This window comes from Saccopteryx bilineata, chromosome 4 (assembly GCF_036850765.1).
Source record: "Saccopteryx bilineata isolate mSacBil1 chromosome 4, mSacBil1_pri_phased_curated, whole genome shotgun sequence".
Lineage (NCBI taxonomy): Eukaryota > Metazoa > Chordata > Mammalia > Chiroptera > Emballonuridae > Saccopteryx > Saccopteryx bilineata.
In genome coordinates this window covers 190,696,731-190,710,352 of record NC_089493.1, presented here as the reverse complement: position 1 = coordinate 190,710,352, position 13,622 = coordinate 190,696,731, and the positions used below count along the sequence as shown (strand labels likewise).

Below are 13,622 nucleotides of genomic sequence, written 5' to 3'. Positions count from 1 at the left end.
GACAGAGTTGAATAGTTGCAACCGAGACTGTATGGCCAGCAAAACCGAAAATATTTACTCTCTGATCCTTTAAAGAAAAAAAAAAATTGTTGACTTCTGGAGTCAATGATAAGGCCCAAGTCCCATTTGAAATGTAAGCACCGCCGATGCTTGAACCAGGATCTGAATCCATGAAACGAATCATGTAGCTTCCTTGACCCAAGTCATCCCCAACGCCGCACAAGGTTATGTACCACCTCTCGGGGGTCGATTCCACCTGGGGTGGCATTTCAATGTTCCCTTCTGAGTGCTCCAGTAGGGATCCGATCTTATTCCTTTTTTGTGAGTTCTGCCATGTTTGTCACAGTGCCCAGGTCATAACAGGTCTCCGTAAGGTCTAACCCAGGGGTCTCAAACTCAACTCAGCATGTGGGCCGCAGAGCAAGATCACAGCCATTTGGCGGGCCGCACTAGGTCTACAAAAGGCAACTGTTACGCAACACTTTTCTCACTGCAGTTGAAAACAAAAAAAATCAGTACAACAAGCACAATCGTTCATGCAGTTTACTCAGTGTCACAAAACGACCAGAAACTGTAGTTCGTATCACAACTGCTGTTAACTAAGCTAATATCTAGCTAGGATGCTAGAGAAATGAAAAATACAAGTAGGCCCCTAGGCTTACTTAATTTTATCCAAAATATTTTGAACTTCGTGGATTAGTCTGTGGGCCGCACAAAATTGTTCGGCGGGCCGCATGCGGCCCGCAGGCCGCAAGTTTGAGACCCCTGGTCTAACCCAAAGGTCGGGAACCTATGGCTCACGAGCCCGATGTGGCTCTTTTAATGGCTGCATCTGGCTCTCAGAAAAATCTTTAATAAACAAAAATAATAACGTTAAAAATATAAATCATTCTCATGTATTACAATCCATTCACTTCCTACCGCTCATGTTCATGGTTGCGGGTGGCTGGAGCCAATCACAGCTGTCCTCCAGGACAACACCAAATTTTTATTGGATAATGCGTAAAGTACACGGGTCATTGTATACAGGCTGTCACGGAATTACATTTTAAAATATGTGGCGTTCATGGCTCTCTCAGCCAAAAAGGTTCCCAACCCCTGGTCTAACCAAATTAACTATGAGTCACAGATAGAGCGAGCATAGTACCCTAAAGCAGTGGTCCCCAACCCCTGGGCCACGGATGGTACCGGTCCGTGGGCCATTTGGTACTGGTCTGCAGAGAAAAAATAAATAACTTACATTATTTCTGTTTTATTTATATTTAAGCCTGAACGATGTTTTATTTTTAAAAAATGACCAGATTCCCTCTGTTACAGCCATCTAAGACTCACTCTTGACGCTTGTCTCAGTCACGTGATACATTTATCCGTCCTGCCCTAAAGACCGGTCCGTGAAAATATTTTCTGACATTAAACCGGTCTGTGGCCCCAAAAAGATTGGGGACCCCTGCCATAAAGGACAGACAGAGTTCACTCATCCCAGAGGCCTAGTGAGACGTCTTTGAAAGGGAAAGCAAGGTAGAAGTGAATTAACTTGCTCTTATTCGTTACCCAGCTATTTATTCTATGTCAACAGGAGTTAAGGCAAATAAGGTGATACGAGATTACAGGGGGTCTTCGAGTTACGACAGTCTCGACATACGATGTTTCGAGTTTATGATGCTCACTCCCAAAAGACTTTTAAAAATGAGACGTGTTTTGGCTTTCCCTGTTAGCATCGTACTTCCAGACTACGTGGGCGAACTGGTTTGGTTGAGCGCGGCGGAAGAGCTCGCAGTAACACGGCTCATGAGGGAGGGAGCTGGCATCCTCCAGTACGCTTACCTACACCATTTTTGGCTTAATCGTGTTTTTATGTTCTAGACTATACAACTGTGTTAGGCTAAGTCAGTGACTTAGGCTAGGGTGTGTTTCGACTTACACCAAAATTTGGGTCACATCACTGTCGTAGGAACGGAGTTGTGTCGCAACCTGAGGACACCCCCGTATATTCATTCCTTTGACAAGAATTCACTTAACACAGACTTTGTATCGAGCTGGGCATAGGGCCAGGGGTTCAGAGTGGACTGTGGCCCGTCTCTGCTGTCAGGGAGTTTGCAGTCTAGCTGAGGAGGCTGAAGGTCAGCCGACAAGTACTGTACGGGGAGATGCGTGCCAGGTCAGAGGGGTACTCGGCGTATGGAGGTGGCAGAGAGAAGGGCAGGACTCCTGGGAATGCCACCCGTGCACACTGCTTCCTGAAATTTATGCTCCTGTGGGAAAGCAGAAGGGGCAAGACGCACTATGAGTACCTCACGGTCTCCACTGGGTTCTGTCTGATGAACTAACAGGGACCACACCGACCATGTTATTTATGTTGACTATCTAATTGAATCCTCGTAGCAACTCTATTGTTTTACGAAGGCCAAGTCACTTGTTCCAGGTCAACAGTCAGCGAGTGGAAGGTTCTAGTCCAAGTTACCCATAAGCTCAAGCCTATGCACGCCGTCCTTCACTGTAAGAGCCTAAAAACCAGAGAAGACCACTGGGGGGTCTATTCCAGAGAAAGTCTAAAGTTTGTGACCTACAGAGAGAGCACCAAATGTTTCTGGACCTACTAAATGGACACAGATTTCATGAGGACCATACAACGTGGACCAGACACGGTTAATGGTTGGGGCATAAACAGTGGCTTAGTGTTCAATAAATCAACAATCGAGGGAGGAGAGAATAAAATGTCACAAAGATCGGCAATAATGACCAGCCACTGGGTGTGCTGCTGCCCTCTCTGGGGAGTGATTCTGGACTCTGGCCAGGATATTAATTAAGCCCTAACCACCAAGCCCCAGGGACTCCCTATCAGTGAATGGTGAGCGGGGAGGGGAGCCTGTGAGGCCTGAGGCCCCCAAAGGGCCACTCCCTTCAGCCAGGCGCACTCCCCAGAACCCAGAATGTGTCTGTGCAAAGGTTACGGTGGGCATCGGGGGGCAGACAGATTGGGATGCAAATTTGCAATTTTTCAAGTGAAAATGTTTATCTTTACTAAGCTTCCTAGGTTATGTCTAGGACACAAGAGTTTCCATAGTTAGCTTAATTGATCAAATGATCACAGTACGCAACTTTTCATTCTTTACCTATACCAGATGTAGTGTAAAACCAATAAACATCTGGGAAAATGCCCAATCTGAAATAGATTACATAGTAAGAAATATCAGAGACAACTATTCTCTCATTTTATTGGCAGTTAAAAAAAAAAAATCAAACTTGACCAAACTCAGTGACAAAAAGGCTCCGGTGAAAAGGCCCCATCATGCATTAAAAGTAGGGTTGCGCCTAAGTAGAGCTTTCTAGAAGTAAAAGTGATAATATCAACAAAATGTAAAATGTATGAGTACTAATTCTAGTTAGGAATTCACTTCAAGGAAATAATTAAACAAGTGCTCCAAGTTTCACTCCCCCCCCCAAAAAAATGTCACAGGATTATTAATAATACCAAATATTTGGAAACAAGATAAGTATCTACCAAAGGATACTCTTTCAATAAATCATGGTACAACTAGACAACAGAGTCCTATTAGCCTACTCAAAAGGAGGGTGTGACTCTACTGGCTATAAATGACACTTTCTCCATGTTGCTCAGTTTTTGTCTTTTTGTTGTTGTTGTTGTTGTTTTTAATCAAAAATGCTCCCTGTGAACCTGCACGTGTGAGCCCTGGACATGGAATGCATGTGCAAGTATTGCACAGCCAGGTGCCTAGTGAATTTCAGATAATTTTTTCCCCTTTTTGTTTATTTTATTTGAAGTTTTTTACAGTGAACATTGTAATAGCTTTAAACACAGAAAACCAACTGTTTTTAAAGATCAAAAGAAACCATCTCAAGGGTAGATGAATCTCCCGGAGGAAAAGCAGAGCTTACACCAGAAGGATGGTTGACTTTCAGGAGGAAAATGTGGAGGGACTTTGAAACCTTTCCCAGACCTGGAAAAGGCAGGAATGTCCAGTGGTTAGCAGCCTGGGCTCCAGGATCAGTCCGTTAGGTTCAGATATCAGCTCTGTCACTACTGGGTGAGCAACTTGGGGCAAATTACCTAACGTCCTGTGCCTCAGTTTTCTTATTTACAAAAAGAGATTCTGATAGCATCTGCCTTTAAGATTGTCATGAGGATTAAAGAAGAGAGTAAATGAAAAGCAGCTATCACAATGGCTGGCATATAATCAATGTTCACTAAACGTGAGCTCTTTTGAAAAGCAGCTTCAGACAATTGTAGTCTAAGTGAGTTAACTTTAGAACAAAGCACTAATGAACAGTTAGGGAGAGGGAAAACATAGAGGAAAATCAGGCAAAGAAATCCACAAAAGTAGACATATAAATATCTAAGCTTTTTCAGCACAGGAGTCAAGAGTATGCAATGTGTAGGCCCTGGCCAGCTGGCTCCGTGGTAGAGCATTGGCCCAGCACGTGGAAGTCCTGGGGTCAATTCCCAGTCAGGGCACACAGGAGAAGTGGCCATCTGCTTCTCTACCCCTACTTCTCTCTCTCTCTTTCCACTCCTGCAGCCATGGCTCGAATCGTTGGAGCAAGTTGGCCCTGGGTGCTGAGGATGGCTCCGTGGCCTTGCCTCAGGTGCTAAAAATAGCCTGGTTGCCGAGCATTGGAGCAGCAGGCCCAGATGGGCAGAGCATCGCCCGGTAGGCGGAGTGCTGAGTGGATCCTGACTGCGGCACATGTGGCAGTCTTTCTTTCTGCCTTCCTGTCTCTCACTTAAAAAAAAATTAAAATAAACAAAAAAGAGTTCACACTGTGTAGTTTCAGGCATGTGACTTAACCTCACAAGTCTTAAGTGCTCATTTTGCAAAATGGGGATCTACTAAAAACCATCTTAGGAATTGATGTTCAGTGCTAACGCAGTGCTTGGGAAGAATACGTTTTCAATACACATTTGCTACTATTAACTAAAATTAGGTAGTGAGCTCCCTGCTACCATAGGTATTCTGGCAGGCTCATCTGTCACGTGAAGAGGAGGAGGCAGAGACGGCTCAGTCCTAAGATGAATGAAGGGAGGGACTACCGTCTTCTTCCAGAAGGTCACTGAAACATGAAACTGAATTTAATAGTGGGGCTGTTTGGGACTGTCATGCAGCACGGCAGGGACCCATCGCCAGCAGGGACATCTCCTCAGGGAGTGATGGGAGGATGCCACTTCCGGGGGGGCCAGACCTGCTTTTCAGAGGGAAGCGCCAGGTGGCGTTCCCAAACTCGGCCCTCTCCGAAGCTCCCGGGTGAGGGGGGGGGGAGGCGCACACCAAATAAACACACACAGTGACTATTTAAGGACAGCTGCAATTGGTGTTAGGACCTATGCGATGGGAAGGCATCACGGGGGTCCTGACACAGTCTGGCACTGGAGGTGAACGTGGGGGAGGGGTCATGGGAAAGGCGCCGTGAGGAAGTAACATGTACGCTGGGACGTCAGGGAGGAACAGGAGGCGGCTGGGGTGCCTGGGAGTGCAGGAAGGAGTGATGCAGGCAGACGACCCCGCAGCCAGGAGGAGACCGGCTCTGGGTGAACAGAAGGAAGGACAGCGCAGTTGACTTGCCCCTAGACCGCCGCCCACTCGAGGCACGCAGCTGGGGGGGGGGGAGCTGGAATTTGGAGAGAAACCCAGGTGCTCGGGAACTGCGTTCTGATTTGTGACTGTTGCCTCTTCCCTTTCCCTTTCAGACTCGGCCTGCCTGCTGGCAAAGACCACCAAGACTCAGAAGCCAAGTCCGGGGGCCAAGGGCTGGCCGTGCTCAGTTCAGGTTCCCTGAGGCTACGGCTGTGGATCACTGCGCATGCATGTGTGAACTTGAGCCACTGGCTGAACCTCGACAAAGACTCTGCCCTCCTCACGCCTTCGGATGCCTCAGGCCTGTCCCGGTCGCACCCCACTGGGTTTTGTGAGGCTGTTTAGGAAGCTAAGTGTCCTTCGCTGAAGAAAAGAGGCGGAGCATGAAGGAAAACAATGGCTCTGAGGGAGGGACCTGGTATTGACCGGAATGGGGACGTGCCCTTAGGAGCACCATGTATCATCAGAGAAGCCGGCCCCCAGGTCAGTGACTTCTCTGCCTGTTTACACGCTATGGAAAGAAGATGTGTTTAAGTCTCCTGTAGTTTTTTTTTTTTTTTTTTACACTGGGACTTGATGCTCTGGGAAAGGAAGCCGTCTGTTTCAGACGTAGCAGGTTTTGTTTGGAATTCACACATTGGGAGTCTGGCGCTCTCCCCTAAATGGTACTTTCTGTTGTCTTTTCGTTCAAAGACAGCAGCAAGCTTTTACCGGGATCTGAGCCGCCTGCCAGCCTCCCTGGATAAACAGCCCACCAGCTCTCTTGGTGGATCGGATGTTTAATCATTAGCCTAACTCATTGTTTAAGTGGCAATTATCGCTGCAATGAAATAATATTTCGTCTGCAGGGGAAGCATAACGGGTAGCTCCCAAGGAGAATCCGCAGGCTGGGGATGGCCGAGGCGGCTGCTCCCTGCGCGCAGAGGACGGGGCCGCTCCACCTCGGCTGGCAGACCTCTGCGTCCGAGATGCCGTCGCCGGGTGCCGCTCCAAAGACCTAAGGACATGTGCCCCGGAGAAGCGTCTGGTCCCCGTCCTTTCCACTGAGGCTCAATGGCCCAGCAAAATATGAAAGTGCGGCCTGTGCTCCTCAAGCGTAACAGCCTCGAGTCGGTGGAGTTTCTGAGGCAGCCGCACCACCGCAGGAGCAAGTCGCAGCAGGTGCGCTTCAAAGAGGATGGCACCACCGGCGGCAAGACCCCGCCCGGCCTAGCCGAGGTGGACGTCCACGCGCCCGAGGACCCGGCGGCCGCGGGCAAGGCTCACAACCCCGGGCGCCACCACCTCCCCGCCTACTCGCTGTCCTTCCCCAGGTCCCAGAAGGCCGGGGGCTTTCGGAACGTCGCCATCCAGACCTCCCCCAGTCTCAGGAAGCATTTCCCGATCTTCAAAAGGAAGAGACTCACGGCCAGTAAGTCCCTGGTGGAAATGCCAACCGCCTCCCCAAGTGCCATCCAGGTCAACGGCAACCTCTCCGAACAGGACATCGTGTCTTCGGAGCTCGCCTACTTAAGGCTGGCTCAGCACCTCGAGGATGGGCCCCGCCGGGTCAGGGTGTCCCACCCGCTCCTCCCTAGATTGTCCAAGGTGCAGAGCAATGGGCCCGTTAGCGTATGCTTGGAAGCAGGGGCTTGGCGGGCCTCGGAGAGAGCCACGGCTGCCATTCAGGTCCCCGATGACATTTATCACAGTCCTCCCTGGGCAGCGAGACAGCCCGCTCTCGGCCGAGACAGAGCTGCAGACATGAGCAACTCCATCCACCCTCCGGTCGACATGTGTCCGGGTGATGGGGGAAGAGTGCCGCCATCAGATTCAGAAAGGCCTCCTTCCTGCTTTAATGCCACCAGCGGTGCCAACCACATGCCAGGCACAGGGAAACCGAAACCCGAATTGCTTTTGCCCAAAGACGGCTCTGATGACAAAGATCTTGGCCCGCTGCCGACTCCGTCAAAGGAGATGTGTGTTCCCTCACCTCCACGGACTCACAGCTCCCCCAGCCAGCCGGCCCACCCAGGAGGGGCTTTGGACTGTCCCTCACCGAGGAACAGTCACCAGGACCTGCCCTCACTCACACCCACCATCGCATTCAAATCTGCCCCTGCTTGTCAGGAGCAGGCAGGGAGGAACCCCACCCAGCCAGACCCCCCAGAGTTCCGAAACTGTCCAGAAAACGATCGCCTCCTGTCTCCTCTCCCGAGGAGGGAGCCCAAACTTCAGAGCGGCGGAGGGACGGGCGGGACTGACCAGGTTCACCTGGCCCGGGGCGAGCTCTGTGACCTCCAGGGCCGGCTGCAGTCCGTGGAGGAGTCTCTGCACTCGAACCAGGAGAAAATTAAAGTGCTTTTGAATGTAATTCAAGACTTGGAGAAAGCTCGGGCTCTCACAGAAGGGTAAGGGGAAATTTTATTTTATTATTTTAAAGAGCACTGGGTTAAGTCAGTCGTTTGCCAGGGGAGGAGCAGAGAGAGAGAGAGAGAGAGAGAGAGCGCCTTGGTTGCCATTAATAAAATGTCTCCAAAATGTTTGAGGGGCTGGTGTTTCCCCCAAATTGTAAGCGATGGCCTTCCTTCATTCCAACTGGGTTTCATTCATTCAATCCTAGGCTTTGGTGAATTTCCGTGGCTATTTCTTTTTGTTTCCGAATAACAACAGGCTGGAGAAAGGGGGCAATGTAGCAGCAGGGTCGGAAGCGGCTTTAAGATCAGGGCCCAGCTGATAAATGGTGGGTGGGAATGACAGCACACGGGTACTTCCCCCACCCCATCCTCGAAGCAAGTCGCTGCGTGTGCACAGTGTTTTCGTTATTTGTGTGTTTGTCACGAAGGACTTGAAGTGGCCACTAAGCTTCCTGTTGACCTTCCCCTCCACTGACCACTTTCATGGCTCGGGCCAGTCCATCACTGACCAATTCAGTAGGAACAGAAATGAGATCCCAATTCTGCAAAGAAGAAGAAAAAAAAAAAAAAGCCAGAAAATGCTTTCCTGGGTGACTCAGCACCAGTCTGGGAAGGAAAACACAGTTATTTATTTAGGTGTGGAGTGTCTGTCCCTAGAAAATGCGCTCCCGAAAGAAAGACCAAGAAGGGCTGATGAGAGCTCATCAACAAAGGGTAGGTGCGGGAAGAGGAAATTAACTGACATTTGCTGATATGAATCAGAATCAACACTGCCTTCTCAGAGGGAAGCACCGGGGTGGTACAGACAGAGACGCCCAGAACTGAGGGGGTCAGGAGTTTTAACAACCCCCCCTTCCACTCATTGGCAAAGTCCCTCAGTTTAACCCTCTATCACAAGGGGTTGAGAAGAGCTGACTCATCTCCCAGGATTGTTGTCAGCATGAAAAACAAAAACAAAAACAAAAAAACCCCCAAACTCTCAGATTTGTAAGTGCTTAAACATGGATAAGCCCTCTAGAAACACGAGGTCCTCTTGTCATGGGTTTCTTGTGTGTGTGTGATGGCCACGTGGCTTGGGAGCGTGGCTCCCCGTGACTGGGGCACTGCCATGCTGCAGGATGGAGTCCGTAGGAAGCTTGCGTCTCGGGGGGGAGGGGGCCAGGACTTCCGCCCAAAGATTTATCCAGCAAATACTCTGTCTTGCAGGCGCCACTTCTACCGAACTGGCCAAGATCTCAACAACTGCAGTACGTGCCAGAACACGGCGTGCATCATATACAGGTACCTGGCCACGGCGGAGGCCGGCTCTGTGGGGCCTGGAGGCTGCGGGTCCGCAGAACCCTTGCGTAGACTCTCTTAGACGCAGGAAAGCCAGGAGAGAGGCAAAGACAGGAGGAGGCCTTGCCATGCCTGAGAATTACCCGTCAAGGTGTTTTAACTGGGAAAGGTGAACATCTGGTTCGAAGGCAGGCGTGGCTTTGTTTTCTGACCGCTATAAGGTCTCTGAGCAAATCCTTTTGAGGACGAGCCCCACACTGTACTGAATGAACACTGAGTGCAGGTGCCTTACAGAGCTCGCTGTGCACCTTTACCTCTCATTTGAGAACCGTGCCGTGTGACGTAGGTGTTAAATGTCCTCAGGGAAGTTCCACCGCGTGGCCCGGCTCACATAGAGCCTTCTCAGAGAAGGGGCCAGGCTCGAGACTCAGGTTCAGACCTTCTTGACCCCAAGCCCTGTGGTCTTGACTACCGCACCACAATGCCTCTTCCTTGACAGCAGGTTTCCCGTGCCAGGCGCTTTCTGTGTGTCAAGGAACATGCTAAGTAAGCGCTTTGCATTCCTTTCTAAGCACCTCATTCCTTCCCTCCCTCCCTCCCTCCCTCCCTCCCTCCCTCCCTCCCTCCCTCCCTCCCTTCCTTCCTTCCAGCAGGGGGTAAGGTTACCGCAATGAAGCGGATTTTTAGAAGAGAAGGAAAACATTACAGAGTAGTGGGAGCACTGAACTTGGGAGTCAAACTCCCCGAGTCAGATGTCTGCCAACATGTCTATGGCTCAGTTTTCCTCCTCTGTAGAATGGGCACAATTGTCCCTACGCAGAGCTGCCATAAGGAGCACATGCATGTGTCAATAGATACTGCTCACAGAAATTAGGGGATATTTTATAGCTTCCTATTCATTTTTGAAATATTCCCCTAATTTTTGTGAGCAGTATGTGAATGCCTGTTTGTCACCGCAAAGCTCCGTACAAACCCCCGGGGCTTATTACTGTTATTACTAGAAAGATCGATGGCCCCTTTGCTGGAAGCCCCATTTCAGTGGCAAGGTAGAAATGCGGTCAAAAGCAGTCATTTCGGTTGATGGCCCCTAATTTTGACGGAAGCATGTGGTTTTGCTTTCTCTGCTGCATTTCTCTCTCAAATGAAAATGCGTAGCCCAACTGGGTTCCCTCTACGTTCTTTTAAAACTTTCTCATTTCCTCCAGCAGAAACCCGACATTTCATCCTCACCCGGGCAGGGAGGCCTGCAGGTCAGGAGGCCCCTGCGCTTAGGCAGGGCCGTGGCCAGTTTTCCATTGACATGTCAATTCCTCACACCTAGCAGCCACAGAATTAGATATTTTCACTACATGAGGGGAGCTTCAGGGCTGAGCACAGAAAAGAAGCCCTCACCTCAGTGTAAACTACCCCCCCCCAAAAAAAAAATTCCCCTGGAAAAGGCTTATGACAGTGGAAAGTATCAGCAAGCAGTCTCAACTGCGATGTTGTTTTGTTGTTTTTTTTTTCTTTTTTTTTTAAGGAAAAAAGCTCCTGTCTTAAGGAAATTTCCTAAGCTCTAGGAGGACAAAAATTGTTAAATGTCTAGACAGCTAGGAAGAACAATAACAAAAAACCCATTCATCATAAACAATAATTATCTTTAACTAATCTCCATTTAAATCTTGGATAGTCTCTTTTCTTTGTCAGCCAGATGTTGTATTTTCTGGTACCTTAAGATGCTTTTTAAAAATTTTTTTTATTTTGTTTATGCAAATAATAAGGACCCGCGGTGATTTTCCCAGGCTCCTGTGAGTTTCACGGCCTGGCCTTGGGTAAGTCACTTCCGGCCTCTGACTTGCCTCGCCTGAAAACTGAGGGCCTCTTAATCAGATGGTCCCTCCGGTCCCGTTTCAGTTCTGACATTCCGGTGTTCTATGAGGAATGACAAGCGGCAATATTTGGCTAAACTATGACCTTCCCGCACGTCTGAGAGTGTTTGCCTTTTCCTACTTGGCTACTTCAAACATCCCAAGCAAACATTCTCAATTAATTTACATGCCTGGAAGGGTCACTAAGCCTTCACGCCCACGTCCCTTTCCTGTTTTCCAAGAGGAGCCTCCATCGTACGCATGGACTCCTCATTACCATTCACGGCCAGACCCGTCTCCCAGACAGTAGCTACATCCTTGTCTCTGAGCCATTGCGGAAGGACAGGCAATTAAGGTGATGAAAGCAAAGAGATGAGAAACATACCTTCGTCATAGTAACAGTAGGGGAAGATGAGACTTGTCATTTTTCTTTTTCTTTTTTTAACATTTCAAGTGACTTCAAACCTTATGTTGTGCCCTGGAAAGTCAGATCTTACACACTACTGAGTAAGGGAGGTGAGAAGCTCATCCCAGGGCCTTGTTAAGGGGTGGTCCCTCTCCCCGGGGACGGATGGGCCCAGCACACGTCACTGTACGTATAGCGCCTGAGAAACTGCCTGCCGGGTCTTCTTCTCTGGAGATGTTGCTGCCAAGTTAGCGATGCATCAGGTTTCCAAAGTGGCCCCATCAGCTGAAGGCTACGGCTAGTGCTATTGGCTTCCATCGAGACACGTGAGGTCACTGGTTCTGTCCAACTCGTCCTCTGCTCTAAGAGGAGCCTTCTGTCCCCTGCCTCCTCAAGTCTCCTTAGCTTTCTTCTTACTGTAGACCACCCCCATAGACCCATTCTCACCCAGAATCACAGCACCACATAGAGGCCTAGGGACTCCAGGCATGGCTCCTGGGGGCCTTCCAGGGTATTTCTCACACCACGAAGAAGGGACCCCTTCGAGTTGGGACTGCCGTAGCCTCTATAGGAAGGGGGCAGAAACTGGCTCTGTGCCTCCAGCTGGTTCCAGGCTGTTTAAGTCCCCCCTGGTCACACTCTTCATTGATCCTTAGCATTGATTCTAGGAGAAGTTTCTCAAAGGGTCGGGTGAATGCTACCTATGGTACCTGAGATTAAATACTATTCAATTACTTAGTGAGTAAGCTGTTTTTCTCTCCAAACTTATTTTAATCCTTGTGATTACTTAGAGGGGAAAATCGGAGTTTGGTGCTAGAATGGCTTCAAACCCTTTCTTATGCTATTGACAAAGATGGTGAGCGAATGATTGGAGTTCGAGGAATGGTGCCCTAAGGAATAAGCTCCCTCTCCTCTTCTCCGGAGCCTGAGGTCGCCCCAGGCCATGTCCCTCCTCCCTCCTCCATCCTCCCTCCTCCCTCCTCCCTCCGCTCCGTTCTCTGCTCCTCCAGCTACATCTCCCTGCACTTCATTTTCAAGTTCACTCTAAGAATCACTGCCAAGCCTCTTTGGAGGACTTTGACTATACCAATCAAGCATTTATTTCTCTGGACATGGCTGCCAGGAAAGAAAGAAAGAAACAAAAAAGTCTTCTTTGTTTAAGTTGTAAAATGCATCAAATGTTTAAAGGGAAGAGAATAGGAAGTCTTTCTCAGATGAAAATTTCACCGACCGTCCAAGCATCCATTGCTTAGGAAACAGGAACAAAAAGCATGCCAGACACTTGGCAATTGTAATGGGTGAAGGGAGAGGCTGGCCAGGTGAGACTTGGAAGTTGCTAGAGGCAGAACTGCTCCTGGTCTGGGGTCTACCTGGGCAGGCGGTCTCCTCATCACATTCTCAGCCTCTTCTCACGGTTTCAGCTGTACCCCCAGGTTTTCAGTGGATGCCTCAGACCACCACCCTCTCCCCTACCGCTTTCCTCCGCACGCTCTCTCTGTCTCCTAACTACAGGGACATAGATATTTCCAACGAACATATCAAAGCCATCTCGGTTTTGATATTCAGAACTTATCACAAGGGAGTCTCTCTGGAGCGCAGGCCCCGCAGGAGAGAAGCCAGGCCTCCGCCTTCCGAGGAGCTTACTCGGGTCACCTGGAGTCACGCGGTCGGTGGCGCTGGGAGCCTTCCACGAGTTTCTCTCTCCGGTTAAGCTTTTTAGACACTGGGTCTTGGCCTTGCCTGCCGCTTACAGCTATTAGCTAACCGGAAACAAGGCATGCCACTAGAAAAGTGACATGCGCCCAGGCCTGTGGGTTTAGCGACCAACTTTCTGCTTACCTTATTTAGTATTTTCCCTCGGTCTGCTTAGGAAGCTCCATCATGGAGCCAGGTGGATGGTGAGAGTCTTGTCTTCTAGACACAGTCCTCCCTCTGGCCACCAATCAATGCACCCGGCACACCTGTCCTTACCAGCGATCACAGATGCGTCTGCGGCTCTCTCAACGCATTTCAACACGGACGGAGCAGCGTTCCGTCAATGCTGAGCTGGCCTCATTTCAGCAATACCAACCAGCCTCCCCCAGTCCACCCCCCTCCCCGAACA

General features: G+C 49.7%; 2 protein-coding genes across 4 annotated transcripts in view; one reads left to right on the top strand and one right to left on the bottom strand.

The window, feature by feature from the left end:
• Nucleotides 1-13,622, bottom strand: part of DOCK2 (dedicator of cytokinesis 2) — a 395,036-nt gene that overhangs the window by 182,065 nt on the left and 199,349 nt on the right. The gene's annotated exons all lie outside the window — the stretch shown is intronic.
• INSYN2B (inhibitory synaptic factor family member 2B) overlaps nucleotides 1-13,622 on the top strand; it is a 108,931-nt gene that overhangs the window by 85,834 nt on the left and 9,475 nt on the right. For both annotated transcript variants that reach the window (XM_066273232.1, XM_066273233.1), the window contains exons 2-3: nucleotides 5,705-7,981; nucleotides 9,194-9,268. In XM_066273232.1, coding sequence (XP_066129329.1) covers nucleotides 6,645-7,981; nucleotides 9,194-9,268 — 1,412 coding nt within the window. In that variant the 5' untranslated portion in view covers nucleotides 5,705-6,644. The remainder of the gene's footprint in view (nucleotides 1-5,704; nucleotides 7,982-9,193; nucleotides 9,269-13,622) is intronic.